Here is a 12,572-nt window from a genome sequence, read left to right as displayed (position 1 = left end):
CTTCCTGAGGCTGCTGGCGGGAGGCGGGTGGGAGCAAGGGGCCGCCCGTGCGTGAGGAGGCAGTGGGGCCTCCAGGAATCAGAAGTCAGCTCAGCCCCAGGCGCCACCGGAGGCAGTGCTGGTCAGTGGGGTGCGCAGGGGAGAGGTGGCCTCCAGAAGCAGCTGGCCACCAGCCCACCCTCTGGTCTTGGCTGAATCGCCTATCCATTTCTCAGCTTCTCTCTGGCCCAGGCCAGAGGTGTCCACACTCTTTAGAAGCAGATGTTTTCCCAACAGAATATTGTAGAGGAACTCATGAGAATCAGGTAAAAGCAGACTCTACTCTGGTTCGCCCCTTCATTCGTCATTCACATCCATTTGCCGAGCCTGCAAGCTACTGTCCTGAGACCCGGGCTATCGCCGTGAGCAGAGCAGACAGAAAACCGAGTCCCCGTGGGCCTGACATTCTAGAGGGAGCGGAGGGTCAGGAGGACACGTGAAGGAGCTGTTCAGTGTTGTAGGTGATGATAAGCAGGAGCAGCCAGTGCCAGGGCCCTGCGGTGGGTCCTGCCTGGTGCGTTGGGAGGAACAGCACGGAGGCCGGAGCGGCTGGAGCAGAGCCAGCAGGGAAGGGAGAGGGATGTGAGGTCAGGAGGCTAAGGGGGAGGAGGGGGAGGGCCTAGTGAACATGGAAGACCTTGGCTTTCACTCTGGCTGAGACGGAAGCCTCTTGAAGAGAGGAGGGACAGGATCTAAGTGGGCTTTGGTGGGCCCGTGGTGCCGGTGGGCAATGGGCTGTGCCTGTGTGTGGGGGTGGGAGGTAAGTGTGGGGGGCGGGAGGCCGGTGAGGCGGGCTGTGCAGGGTGGGCCCGTGGTGCCGGTGGGCAATGGGCTGTGCCTGTGAGTGGGGGTGGGAGGGAAGTGTGGGGGGCGGGAGACCGGTGAGGCGGCTGCTGTGACGTCTGGGCCAGAGACGCTAGTGCCAGGCCAGGCGGTAGCAGCGGAGGAGGAGCCGTGGTTGGGTTCTGGATGTTTTCAAGGAAGAGCCAACAGTATTTGCTGCTAAGTCAGACTTGGGGCCTGAGGGAAAGGAGTCAGGGCTGTGTCCAGCGTTGGTCTGGATCTGGGGGTCGGGCTCAGCTCTGGGCCTTTGTAGCTTGACCTGCCCATTCCATGCCAAGGGATCAGGCAGTGGGTGGGGCCTGGGGTTCAGGGGCGTGTCGTCAGGCTGCCGGTGCCCTGGGAGCAGTGGAGAGAGGTGAGGCGCTGGAGGACTGAGCCCCCATCCTGCTCTTTCAGGGAAAGGGGGCAGGACCAGTGAGGAGGCTGAGGAGGGGCTGCCCGAGGGGAAGGAGGGCCCTGGGAGAGGAGAGCCAGGCCGCATGGTCAGTGCTGAGGGGGGGTGGGGTGGGTGGTCAAGTGTGTGGAGCCTGGCTGGAGGGCTTTGGGCCGGGCCCCCCAACCACAGCCTGCATTCCGGCCGGAGGGTCGCCTGGCCTTGCCTGCTTGGCTGCACCTTCCTTCTGAGCTGGATTCGGCTCCGGCCCCAGGGCTCAGGCCCCTTCCCAGCGGAAGCCCCAGGGCTGCAGTGGGGCCTGCCTCCTGGAGCCCTGCCGCCCGGCCGTGGTATAAATTACCCGAGTGACGGTGATGTGACTTTTAATGGCTCGTGTTCAGTAATGTTAATACATCCCATTATATTACTGTAGGGCCATCTGTTACACGCAGCGCAGCACAGTAACTGAACTTGGAGAGCACAGGCAGGCACCGTGGTTAATGTCCTCGCAGCCTGGCCACGCCCCCATCGCTGGCGCTGGGCTGCTGGACGCGGGTGTAATTACACACACCCCAGGGCGCCCCACTCACTGAGGTTGTCCCAGCTCTCCGGCCCTCCTGCAGCCTGTGGGCAGGTCGCTGGTTTTGCGGAAGAGGCTTTCGGATGTCACACCCACATAGTGAAGGCCCCTCTTTCTGTCCTTACCTTGTGAGTCCAGTGGGGCAGGGTCATTAGCCCCCATTGAACAGATGTGGAAACTGAGGCCGAGCGGTGAAGCCGCACGCTCAAGGGACGGGGAAACGCCCAGCTGCCTCCCAGATGCGGGGTGGCATGGGCAAAGGGCCGGAGGCAGGAATGAATGAGGAGTGCCCGTCAGGTGGCCAGAGGGGTGAGCTCTCGGGGGCTGGAGTCAGCCAACCTTGGATCCAAGTCCCTCTTTGCCACTTGCTGTGTGAGTTTGTTTCTGTATTTTCTTGGGCCTCAGTTTACTCATTTGAAAAATGAAGGTGATAGTGTTCACTGCATGGGGTTATTGTGTGAAGATTAAAGGAGATAACCCCTGTGAAGTGCCCATGAAACGCTAGCTACTGGTTAGTGGGCTGGCGTCGATTTAAATTACTTCATGGCAAGTTTTTGTTGTTGTAGTTGCCCCAGGCCCCCCCCCCCCGCCCCCCCATCCCGCGCCCCAGCTATCAAGGTGCCTGGCCCTGGCCCATCCGGTGCATGTCCTGAGGCCCCGCCCAGCAGCACCTTCAGCTTGGCCCCTGGGACTGCAGCCACCTGGGGCGGGGGTGGGGCGGGGGGTGTCGGATCCCTGGCCCAGGGAGCCTGTGGCATGGAAAAAGCCCAGCTTTGCCATCACATGGGCCTGGAAGCCACTTCTGGTCCCAGTGCTGGTGACGGGCGTGTGCCTCAGCTTTCTGAGCCCCGTCTTCTCCCGTCTAAACGGGCTCAGGTTCCCTGCCTCAGGGTGAGGACGAACAGCAGGAGCGTCTGTGTGGCTAACTGCGCCCTGGATGCTGACCGAGCACAGGGATGGTTTGCTGCCCTCTTTCCAAGCTCCTGTGGCATCCAGGCTCCCTGCGAGCCCCTCAGGGAGGTTGGCAGAGCCCAGATGCTCACCACCTGTGCCCACTCAACAGATGAGGCGACGCAGGCTCACAGGAGAGGTGACTTGCCCTGGTCACAGAGCGGGGCAGGGGGGTGGCAGCCTGCCTCTCACCTCCGGCACGTGGGCAGGAGGAGGAGAGAGAGCAGGCCTCTCCTCTTCCAGCAAAACTCACAGACCAGCCTTTCTTTGGGAACCCTGCCAGGTGCTTCCAAAGAAAAGGAGGCGCAGTGCTATGGCCCCTGGGGCCCCCCAGGGCTCTGCCCTCCTCCCCAGGCCTCTGAGCGCTTCCATCCCTGGCCTCCCCCACATGTATCACTCTGACAAGGTTACGGCGTCAGCATGTAAAACCTGCGAAAGTGAGTGTAATTTATTGATCTACATTTCGCTTATGAAATAGGACAAGTGCTGATTTGAGGATCTCGCTTGCTCTCAGCCGTGCGCTGCCCACACCCCGCCCGCTCTCTTGGCCTCTGATGGGCTATAAATCCTCCCAGCGCATCGGCACCTCCTCCGCGGCCGGCCGGGCTCTCCGCGTGCCCTTTGTTCTCCTCCGGCCTCCGTGCCGTATCTGCCGGCCTCCGTGCCGTATCTGCCGGCCTCCGTGCCGTATCTGCCGGCCTCTGTGCCGTATCTACCAGCCTCCCTTTCCCTCCTGACTCCTAAGAAAACATAATGCTTAAAAGGGTGAGACAAGGAACCGAATAAAGTGCTTTCTGGGGAAATATTTGTTCAGAGGCCTGTTGCCTGCATCTGTCTGGTTCTCTCCCGGAAAACATAATTCAGAACAGGCCTGGAAATTAATCCAAGTGTCTGCTTGCTCTCCTGATAGGTGGCTGGGCAGCCCCCAGAGTGGGGTGGACAGAGTCGGGTGTGGGACGGTCCCCCAACGCTTGGCTTCTGGGTGTTGCTGTGAAACCAGGCAGACAGCTGCAGGCCCAGGAGGTGAGCGAGGGAGGAAAGAGACCTGAGAGCATCGCCCGTGTGCCAGGCACTGCGTGGAGTGGCTCACCTACCGCAGAGTAAGCCTTCGGCGTGCCCGGGCGAAGCGTCAGGCCACATGAGAGCTGGAGCATGGCCACTGGCAGCTCTGTGACCTCACGAGGCCCCGTGGCTCTGAGCCCGTTTCCTCGCCCGTCTGAGGTGTTCACTGCGGGGCTTGTCCTCAAGCTGGATGCCTGGAACGAAGGAAGTGGCCCTTCCTTCATGGAGTACCCGCCCTGTGCCAGGTGCTGTGCCAGGTGCTGTGCCAGGTGTCCGAGGACACAATGGGGACAAAATGTCCTTGGATTCACGGAGCTGATGTTTTAGGGGAAGGTGGATAACAGATGAAATAAGTACGTAAATATAGAAAGTGACCATTGTTATGGGGGGAATCTAAGCAGGCATGTGGGGGTGGGCACAGGGCATGGTGGGGGGGAAGGCCTCCCTGAGGTGACACTGAGCAGCCTTGGGGGGAAGGAAGTGGGGGAGTGAGCCACATACATACCTGGGGAAGCCTTCAGGCACTAGGAATGGCTGGTGCAAAGGTCCTGGGGCAGAGTGCCTCTCATGTTCCTTGTACAGCAAGGAGGCCGGTGTGGCTGGGGCGAGGAGAGCCAGGCCACAGTGGGAGTGGTCAGAGATAAGGTCAGAGGTCATATACGTGAAAATGCTTTGGTAAAATACCAAGTGTTGCTGATAATTTTGACAGCTTGCCCTACACTGAGCTGTAAAGGGCATTTTATTAGCACCTGGCAGGGCTCCCAAAGAAAGGCTGGTATGTGCTCTCTCTCCTTCTCCTGCCCACCTGAGCGCCCCAGTCCTTCTGGCTGCACGATGATAGGAACTTCCCCAAGCCATTTCCCCATTATGGTGCCGGGAGGAGAAAGGCCAGTTGAGACTGTGGGGCCAGCGGTGGGGTGGGGGTGACGGCAGTGGGCCTGGTGAGGGCCCTGACCTGGCCAGTGGGGCATGGTGACTGTGGAGGTGCCCACACATTCTGGCGGTGCCTGCGGCCTTAGGGAGAGAAGTCAGGGGCCACGAGCCCAGGCTCTGGCAGCCTTGGGTGGGGTTGGTGATCCTAATTAAAAGCTTGGGTCCGAAAGGCTTGATGATAGAGTTCTAATTAAATCGTTTCATCTCGTCTGGGAGGCAGAGGTTTGCGTGTGATCCTGTGTGTTGGAGGCAGATGGGCCCCTCGGCCCCTCGTGTGGCAGCCAGGAGTGGAGGTGGGGGCTGAGCGTGAGAGGAAGTGGGGCTGGCTGAGAACAGGCCTGGAAATTAACCCAAGTGTCTGCTTGCTCTCCTGATAAGTGGCTGGGCAGCCCCCGGAGCGGGGTGGTCAGAGTCGGGCGAGGGATGGTCCCCCCAACGCTTGGCTTCTGGGTGTTGCCATGAGACCAGGCAGACAGCTGCAGCCCCGGGGCGGGGGGCTTGCCCTGGGAACCCTGCCCCACAGGACATGTGGGCGGCCCTCCTTGTCACTGCCGCCCTCACCCTTAGATTCTGTGTGTGTGTGTGTGTGTGTGTGGCCCACTTTTGTAAGGGGAGGCTGAGGTTTTACATGACAGTCAGTAGCATGGGCTCTGGGCAGTTCCTCTGGGTTCAATTCCTGGCTCAGCCAGCCACTCACTAGCTGTGTGACCTCGGACAAGTTACTTAACCTCTCTGTACCTCAGTACATTTTGGGAGAATGGAGAGCATAAGATTGGAGTGTTAAGGCATATAAAGCCACTTGGGACCGTTGTTGGCACATAACACTCAGTAAATGCGAGTTCCCACGATGCTGACTGCATGTGTGTGTGTCTGTTTGGGTGAATTTAATTCATTCCAGCTCATACCGGCCTGTGAGGAGCGTGAGCCTGACACAGCCAGGCTCGTGGGCGGAGGTAAATGGGAGTCCCTCCCGGCTGGCTCTCCGGGAGCGAGAGCATTGTGCTCCCTATGTGTGTCAGCGCCGGCGAGGGGCTGCCGCAGGAGCAAACCGCCCCCAGGTCTGCGGCTTAAAATACGTGCACGCAGTACCGCCACCTTACGCGTCTCCAGGCTGGCTGGGCGCCCTGCCCGTCTCCTCAGGGACTGAGCGTGGCTGGTCCCGGCAGCAGAGGGAGCATGGGCCCCGTGGGACTCACAGCTGCAGGGCAGTGCTCTGGCCTCCACGTGATAGTCTTTCCTGTTCCCAGCTCATTGGCCGGAACAGGCCACACGGTCCCAGGAACCTCAGGGCAGGGAGTGGACCGTGACCACGTGCCAGGAAGGCCGGGGCTGGAATGGCTCCGGACCAGCACCATCGTGTCGTGGGCACTCCATTCATTACTGAGTGTCTCTCTCACTAGTGACAGCTCCCTGACGCCGGCATCAGTCTGTGTTTACCCCCGGGCCGGAGCCTGTGCGAGGCGCCTAGCGGGCGCTCAGGAAACCATTGTTGAGGAGTGACTGCGTGAATGAATCAACAGAGTGTCTGAGGCGTGTGGGTGGCGGGACCGGGCACCGTGTGGGAGGCGGAGGCTGGTGGCTGTGGGAGCAGCTGTGGTGAAGGGACCTCACGAGCCTTGTGTGCAAATTGTATTGTCTTTTAAGTGCCTTGTCGCTTCAGAGACTCTCATGCCCACTTCTCAGTTACAGTGGGCAATGCTGCAGGCCGCATGTGAGAGCAAGGGGCCTGTGTGATGGGCAGAGGAGGCCGGGGCGCCCAGTCCCCAGGCCTGGGGAGGGGCAGAGCTGGGAGGTCGAGTGCCCTGGGGTGGGAAGACCGGCAGGCTCAGCTCTGGGCAGAAGGCCCAGTCAGGGCTTGCCCGGGTGGCTGGCTGGGCAGACAATCGATGGCACTGGGGGGTAGGTCTGCTGGCCCAGGGCCAGGCCTGGGTGATCGGATGCTCGCTCTGGGAGTCACGGCCGGTCTGTGTCCACAGAGCGGGGTAACGAGGTCTGACTAATGAGAACGCCTGACCCGCATGCCCTCAGGGAGGGCCGGCAGCCCCCAGTGGCTCAGTGAGTGTGGGGGAGGCCCTTAGTGTGTGGCCCTGAGGAGGCTGTGGGGCGGGTGGCAGGCAGTTCTGTCTGGGCCTGTCCTTGTCCTTCCACAGGCCACCTGGCCCCCAGCCCAGTCCCCTGCCCGGGGCGCCTCCACTTCCCAAGCTTAGGAAGTCCCTTCTCTGTTCTTGGTAATTGTGGGGGCGCCCAGGGGTGTGGGTGTGCGGCTGGGGTCACTCTTGTCTTCTGCTCCTGACGCTGTCACCCCGGGCCTAGTCAGGGCTGACTCTCCCTGGCATCAAGCAGTGGACTCTGGCCAGCTGCCCTGCGAGGCCCCAGGAGTTCCTGGTGCCCCACACCCAGCGCTTCAGCTGGGAGGACTCCTTTTCCCGCCCCGCCCTCCCCGGGCTAGTCTCTAAGGTGGGTTGTTTATGTCCGTGCGTCCGGCCGAGCGTCCGTGCCGGCACCAGCGGGCAGGAGGTGCTCCTGCTCCATGGGGTGTGCCGCGCCGACTGTGCGGGTTCTCAGTGGGACACCCCTCCCCACGGGCAACACCTCTTGCTCCTCAGGGCAGTGTCTGCAGCGGAGGCCCTTCTGGCTCGGGGGTGAGGGGTGTCGGTGGGGACCGTGCAGGCCGGGTCTTTGGAAGCTGGCCTCTGGCCGGCTCTGTGACCCGCACATCCCTGCCCGCGTAGCTGTCACGCACCTGAAAGCCCGGCTGCCTTTCATCTGAAGAAAAGCGATGCTGAGGGCCTGGCTTGTGGGCAGAGCAGAGGGAGCAGGGTCAGCTGGGCGGGTGAGCAGCGCCCGAGGCCCGGACTCGGGTGGTGAACAGGGAGGCGGAGCTGCGCCCTGTGCCTTGCTGCAGGTATCACCTGGCTCTGATACTCAGGACATTTTCATCTCTCGGAGCCTCATTTTCCTCATCTGTGAAATGGGCACAAGGGCCCCAGCCTTGCCTCCCTCCCAGTAATAATCTCTAGTTTGCTGAGGGCCTCTGTGTTTTAAGCACTTTGCGGGCACTCACTAATACAGTCTTCTCCATTGTTGCTATGACTACTTTAGAGGGGGAACTGAGGCCTGGAGAGGCCTCTCGCTTGCCTAAGGTCTCGCAGGGGGGCAAAGCGGGTGGCACAGCCCCGGGCAGGCTGGCTCCAGAGTGCGCTGGGAGCTTCCGTGTGCCCTGGGAGCTTCCGTGCGTGTCAGCATGGGGAAGGGGATGAGGAGGTGCTTCTAAACGCTGAAGCTCACAGCAGGAGGGTGGGGTTTCTGTCAGGTGGCCCTGGGGCAGCTGCGGTGGTGGACATCCACCCACTTGGCTTGGGGTGTCGGCCTTGTGCAGGTCAGGGTAGGGGGTTCACTCCTGCCTGTTCGGAACAGCCTTGAACAAAGCACCGGCTGCAGGAGACTGAGCCCTAAGGGGGCCCAGACGCCCCCTCTCCTCTCAGGGCGGTGTGGGCAGGACTGGCTGCTGTCAGTCTGGGAGCCAGTGGTCCCGGGCCTGAGTGTGTGCCGGCAGACCCACCAGACCGGGTGTGTGTGGCTGCAGGTTAGTGCAGCAGCTGAGAACAGTCAGGCTCCAAACACACGTGTGTGCATGGACACAATGCACATGCCTGCTCACACATGTGCACCCACATGCATGCATGCACATGGGCCTTTGCACTGGCTGTTTCCTCTGCACAAAATGCCCTCCTTCAAATACCCATGTGGCTTCGACCTTTGTTTCCTTGGGATCTTAACTCCAGTGTCACCTGTTAGAGGAGCTTTCCCTGGCCCCTCTCTCTGGCAGCCCCTGCTCCGCCATCTTCCATTTCCTTCCGGACCCTCGTCCCCTCTAACGGCCCTGCATCACCTCCTTTGACGTCTCTGTCTAGATCGGGAGCCCATGAGGGCAGTGGTCACCGTCTGTCTCCAGTGCTCAGCGCTAGCTACACGTGGCAGGCCGTCACTAATGACTCCTGGTAGGAGGGGTAAAGAGGGAGTGTGCTGTGTGCTTGTGAGCTCAGGGCACAGGCTTCCATGTGTGCCTGTGTGTGCCCACATGTACACACTCACGCAGATGCACTTGGCGTTCATCTTCATTGCGTTTCAAGCCCGGAAGCAGCTTTTGTCTTTCCGCAGTGCATGAGCCTCCTGGTCACTCCTGAGGGGCTATTTTCAGCTAAGTGCTCTCCCAGGCAGAGACGCTGCTGGCACAGGCGGGAGAGCAGCCCACGTGCTCACCAAGACTCACAGGTGCTTGTGTTCTAAGGGCTATGTTTGCATGATTCCACATGCAAAAGGCACAAAGGGTATAAGGTGAAAGGTCCCTGCCCAACCCTGCCCCAGCCAGGGTTCCCTCCCCAGAGACGCCTTCACCGTTTCGTTGCAGATCTGTGTGTTTATGACCGGGTATGCACGGCCCCTCACGCAATAGGGGCGCCAGGGCTGCACTCTGCTCCTCTGTCGCTGTTGTTTTGACCCCGTGTCTCAGAGAGCGGCCCAGAGCAGTGCCTGGAAAGCTGCCTGTTCTTTTTTGCAGCTGCATAGTATTCCTTGTACGGCCATAGCGTCTTCCGCCAGGTTGTTTCCAAGTGTTGCTGTACAGAGGGTGCTGTAGTGTATGAGCACAGAACTGCACCGAGAGGGGCTCAGTTGCCCAGAAAACCCAGAACAATCATTGGTTCCCTCCCCTGGGCCTCCCCAATCATTGGTTCCCTCCCCAAGCCTCCCAGGGACTGGGTCCCTTCCCACGAGTGAGCTCAGTGGGGCCCTGCTGGGGACATCGCCAGGGCCGAGCTGGCCGTGCCCTTTTCCTCAGTGGAAGGTGCGTCTGACTCTCCTTGGGGATGGGGACAGCAGAGGCACAGGCTAAGTGGACAACCGCTTGTCCTGGGGGCGTCCCCAAGCCTCTCGCCCAGACATTTCCCACCCTCAGTTGCCGCAGGGATGAAAGCTCTGGCCACGAGTGTTTGTGGCCAGGACTGACTTGGTGATTCCTTAAGCGGATAAATCTTAGGTTGGACATCAGCCCAGATCACTATGCCCACCCCTTCACCCTGTCACCCTGGACAGCTGAGGGCAGGGCAGAGGGCACAGGAACAGTGCGTTTGGTGTGCACGGAGGTGGGCATGGAGAGCGTGGAGCACTGAGCACCCCTGCGGGGCCCGGGCAGTGCGCCTGTGCGGAGGGCACTGGGGCTGTGAGTGCGGGCCGGGAGGAGGGGAGGCGCAGGAGGTCCACAGGGCCCCTTCCCATGCTTTGAAGGTGGTGGATGTCAACCACGGGAGGCAGCAGCTTAAGGGCTCTGCATCTCACCTTTGCCTGGGGGTCGGGAGGCGGGCTGTGGGCCAGGAAGGTGCTCTAAGGCCGCGGTAAGTGGGAGCTGGGGCAGCAGGCCTCGAGTCTGTGGGACGGTGGGCCCCTGCCTCTCGGCCCTGAGTCCCAGATTATGAGAGAGGGATTTCTCGAAGGCCCCACCTGCTCTGGCCTCCTGGGATTCCATCCATGGGAGGGTAGGGTGGGGCAGGGGGAGCTGGAGCCTGGGTCCAGGGTCTGCTGGGTGGTGACCCAGGGGCTCCCTGGGGAAAGGAGATGGACCCTCAGGGTCCCCTCTTACTACCATCCCCCCACCCCATCCCCAGGCCACACCATCGCACACACCTGGGGATTTCCCCTGGCTGGGATCTTCCAACTCTTTATGTAAATCCAGGCACCCAGAGGTCCCTGGGGTGTGTATACACATGCATGTATGTGTGCATATGTATAGATGCATGTGTGCACATGTGAACATGCACACATTTATGTGTGTGCACATGTGAGATTCCCGGTGACTTCGTGGTGTGTTGTTGGGGGACCACCAGCCACAGGACCAGGTAAGCTGCTGGGAGATTTTCTGGAGGAGGGCTTGATGCCGACAGGCCAGGCACTTCCCCACCTGATGCCGGCCTCACTCCTGCTGGGAGTGGGGAGGGCACAGGGACAGGGGCAGGGAGAGCTGACTGGAGGTGGGCGGCATCAGGACCTGGGCTGGGGCCAGGGGCAAGGCCGGCCAACCATTTGCCCACCCTCTCTGGGCCTCAGTTTCCTCCATGTCACAGGGCCTCCCCCAGGATTGAGGAGGCAGTGCCCGCAGGAAGGGCTGGGGGACAGGAGGGAGGTTGGTGTGTCGGGGTGCAGTGCTGGATGGGCAGGGTGGGGGTGCCAACCGCCCCCATTAGTGGCCCCTCTCACCTCTAGATCCCCCAGATCAGCTACGCCTCCACAGCCCCGGACCTGAGTGACAACAGCCGCTACGACTTCTTCTCCCGCGTGGTGCCCTCGGACACGTACCAGGCCCAGGCCATGGTGGACATCGTCCGTGCCCTCAAGTGGAACTACGTGTCCACGCTGGCCTCGGAGGGCAGCTACGGCGAGAGTGGCGTGGAGGCCTTCATCCAGAAGTCCCGAGAGGACGGTGAGTCAGGTGCCGCCTGCAGGGTCATCTCGGGAATGGGGGGCCGGCCACAGCACCACTCTGTGCACTGCCCCCCAGCCACGCGCTGGGTCCTGTGTGGGCTCTGCCTGCCCTGGGCCCTGCCCTTGTGGGCCCCGGCCTCTCCCCTGAGCGCTGGACCATGGCCTTGCCGGGAGCTGGGTGGCTCCTGGGCGCGAGGATGGGTGTGAATGACTTAGCAGAGGTGGCCAGGTGTGGCCAGGCCGCAGAGGGACTGGCAGTGTTCCTGGTGTGGGAGCTGGTGGAACAGCCGCTGCTCTCAGATGGGGGGGTGGGGAGGGGTCGGGAAGGAGGTGGCCTTTTTAAGGGGTGTCAGGGGCCAGCTAGCAGGTTCTTGAAGCACCTTTGCAGGATCAGTCCCTAAGACTGAGCAGCCTGGTGGGGTGTGGGCGGGGCTGTGGGCCACATCTTGCTGCTGGCTTCTGGCAGTGTTCCTGGTGTGGGAGCTGGTGGAATAGCCGCTGCTCTCAGGCAGAGGGGAGGGGAAGGGGAGGGGAAGGAGGTGGCCTTTTTAAGGGGTGTCAGGGGCCAGCTAGCAGGTTCTTGAAGCACCTTTGCGGGATCAGGAACTCGGAGTCCCTAAGACTGAGCAGCCTGGTGGGTGCGGGCGGGGCCGTGGGTCACATCTTGCTGCTGGCCCCCCCCTCCGTGAGGTCGGTGCTGTGGGTGGGATTTGAGGAACGTGGGAAAGTGAATTGCTCTCCTTGAGGACCCCCCCGCCCCCCAACAGGCCTCTTTCCCGGGGTTAAGCTCACTGCTTTCCCTTAATTGCGTCAGAAACTCTAGCCATCAGCCAGCGGTAAGCGGTAAGCGGTTGACATAACAGGGTTTCACCTCTGGGTGGCCCTGCTGAGGGAGGGAAGCCCCTCTCTGCCTGCGGTGGCTCCTGCAGCAGGTGAGCCCGGTCTGGAGGTAGCGGGGAGCGGGCAGTGGGAGGCAGCCCCACCTCCCTATAGAGAGGGCTCCTCCGCCCCTCTCCTGGCCTCTCCCAAGGCCGTGTCTCTAAATAGCTCCTGTGGCACCTCGACCTTGGGGTGGCGTCTGTATATTTATACCCACATAACCCGGCCTCTAATTGCCTTTTCTAAGGACCACAGTGTCCAGCGGCTGGCGTTGGTAACACCCTGCGGGCATAATCCCGCTATAAATCTTGGATAAGCCTCTTTAATTGTACAGCCAAACCCTCCGGGTGCCTGTGACCTGGCAGAGAGGGCGGCCTGCGGAAGTGGGGCGGCACTGACTGATGGCTGTGGCTGCGGCCACTCCCACTCCCACAG

The 12,572-nt window shown here is 61.4% G+C and overlaps 1 protein-coding gene across 1 annotated transcript in view; it reads left to right on the top strand.

The window, feature by feature from the left end:
* The window catches only part of GRM4 (glutamate receptor, metabotropic 4), a 109,872-nt gene that overhangs the window by 31,659 nt on the left and 65,641 nt on the right, over positions 1-12,572 (top strand). Inside the window, exon 2 of the mRNA XM_015558676.1 lies at positions 11,040-11,256. Coding sequence (XP_015414162.1) covers positions 11,040-11,256 — 217 coding nt within the window. The remainder of the gene's footprint in view (positions 1-11,039; positions 11,257-12,572) is intronic.

This window comes from Myotis davidii, unplaced genomic scaffold (assembly GCF_000327345.1).
Source record: "Myotis davidii unplaced genomic scaffold, ASM32734v1 scaffold1073, whole genome shotgun sequence".
Classification (NCBI taxonomy): domain Eukaryota; kingdom Metazoa; phylum Chordata; class Mammalia; order Chiroptera; family Vespertilionidae; genus Myotis; species Myotis davidii.
The sequence above is the reverse complement of the archived record's forward strand: the minus strand, read 5'-3'. Positions and strand labels throughout refer to the sequence as shown.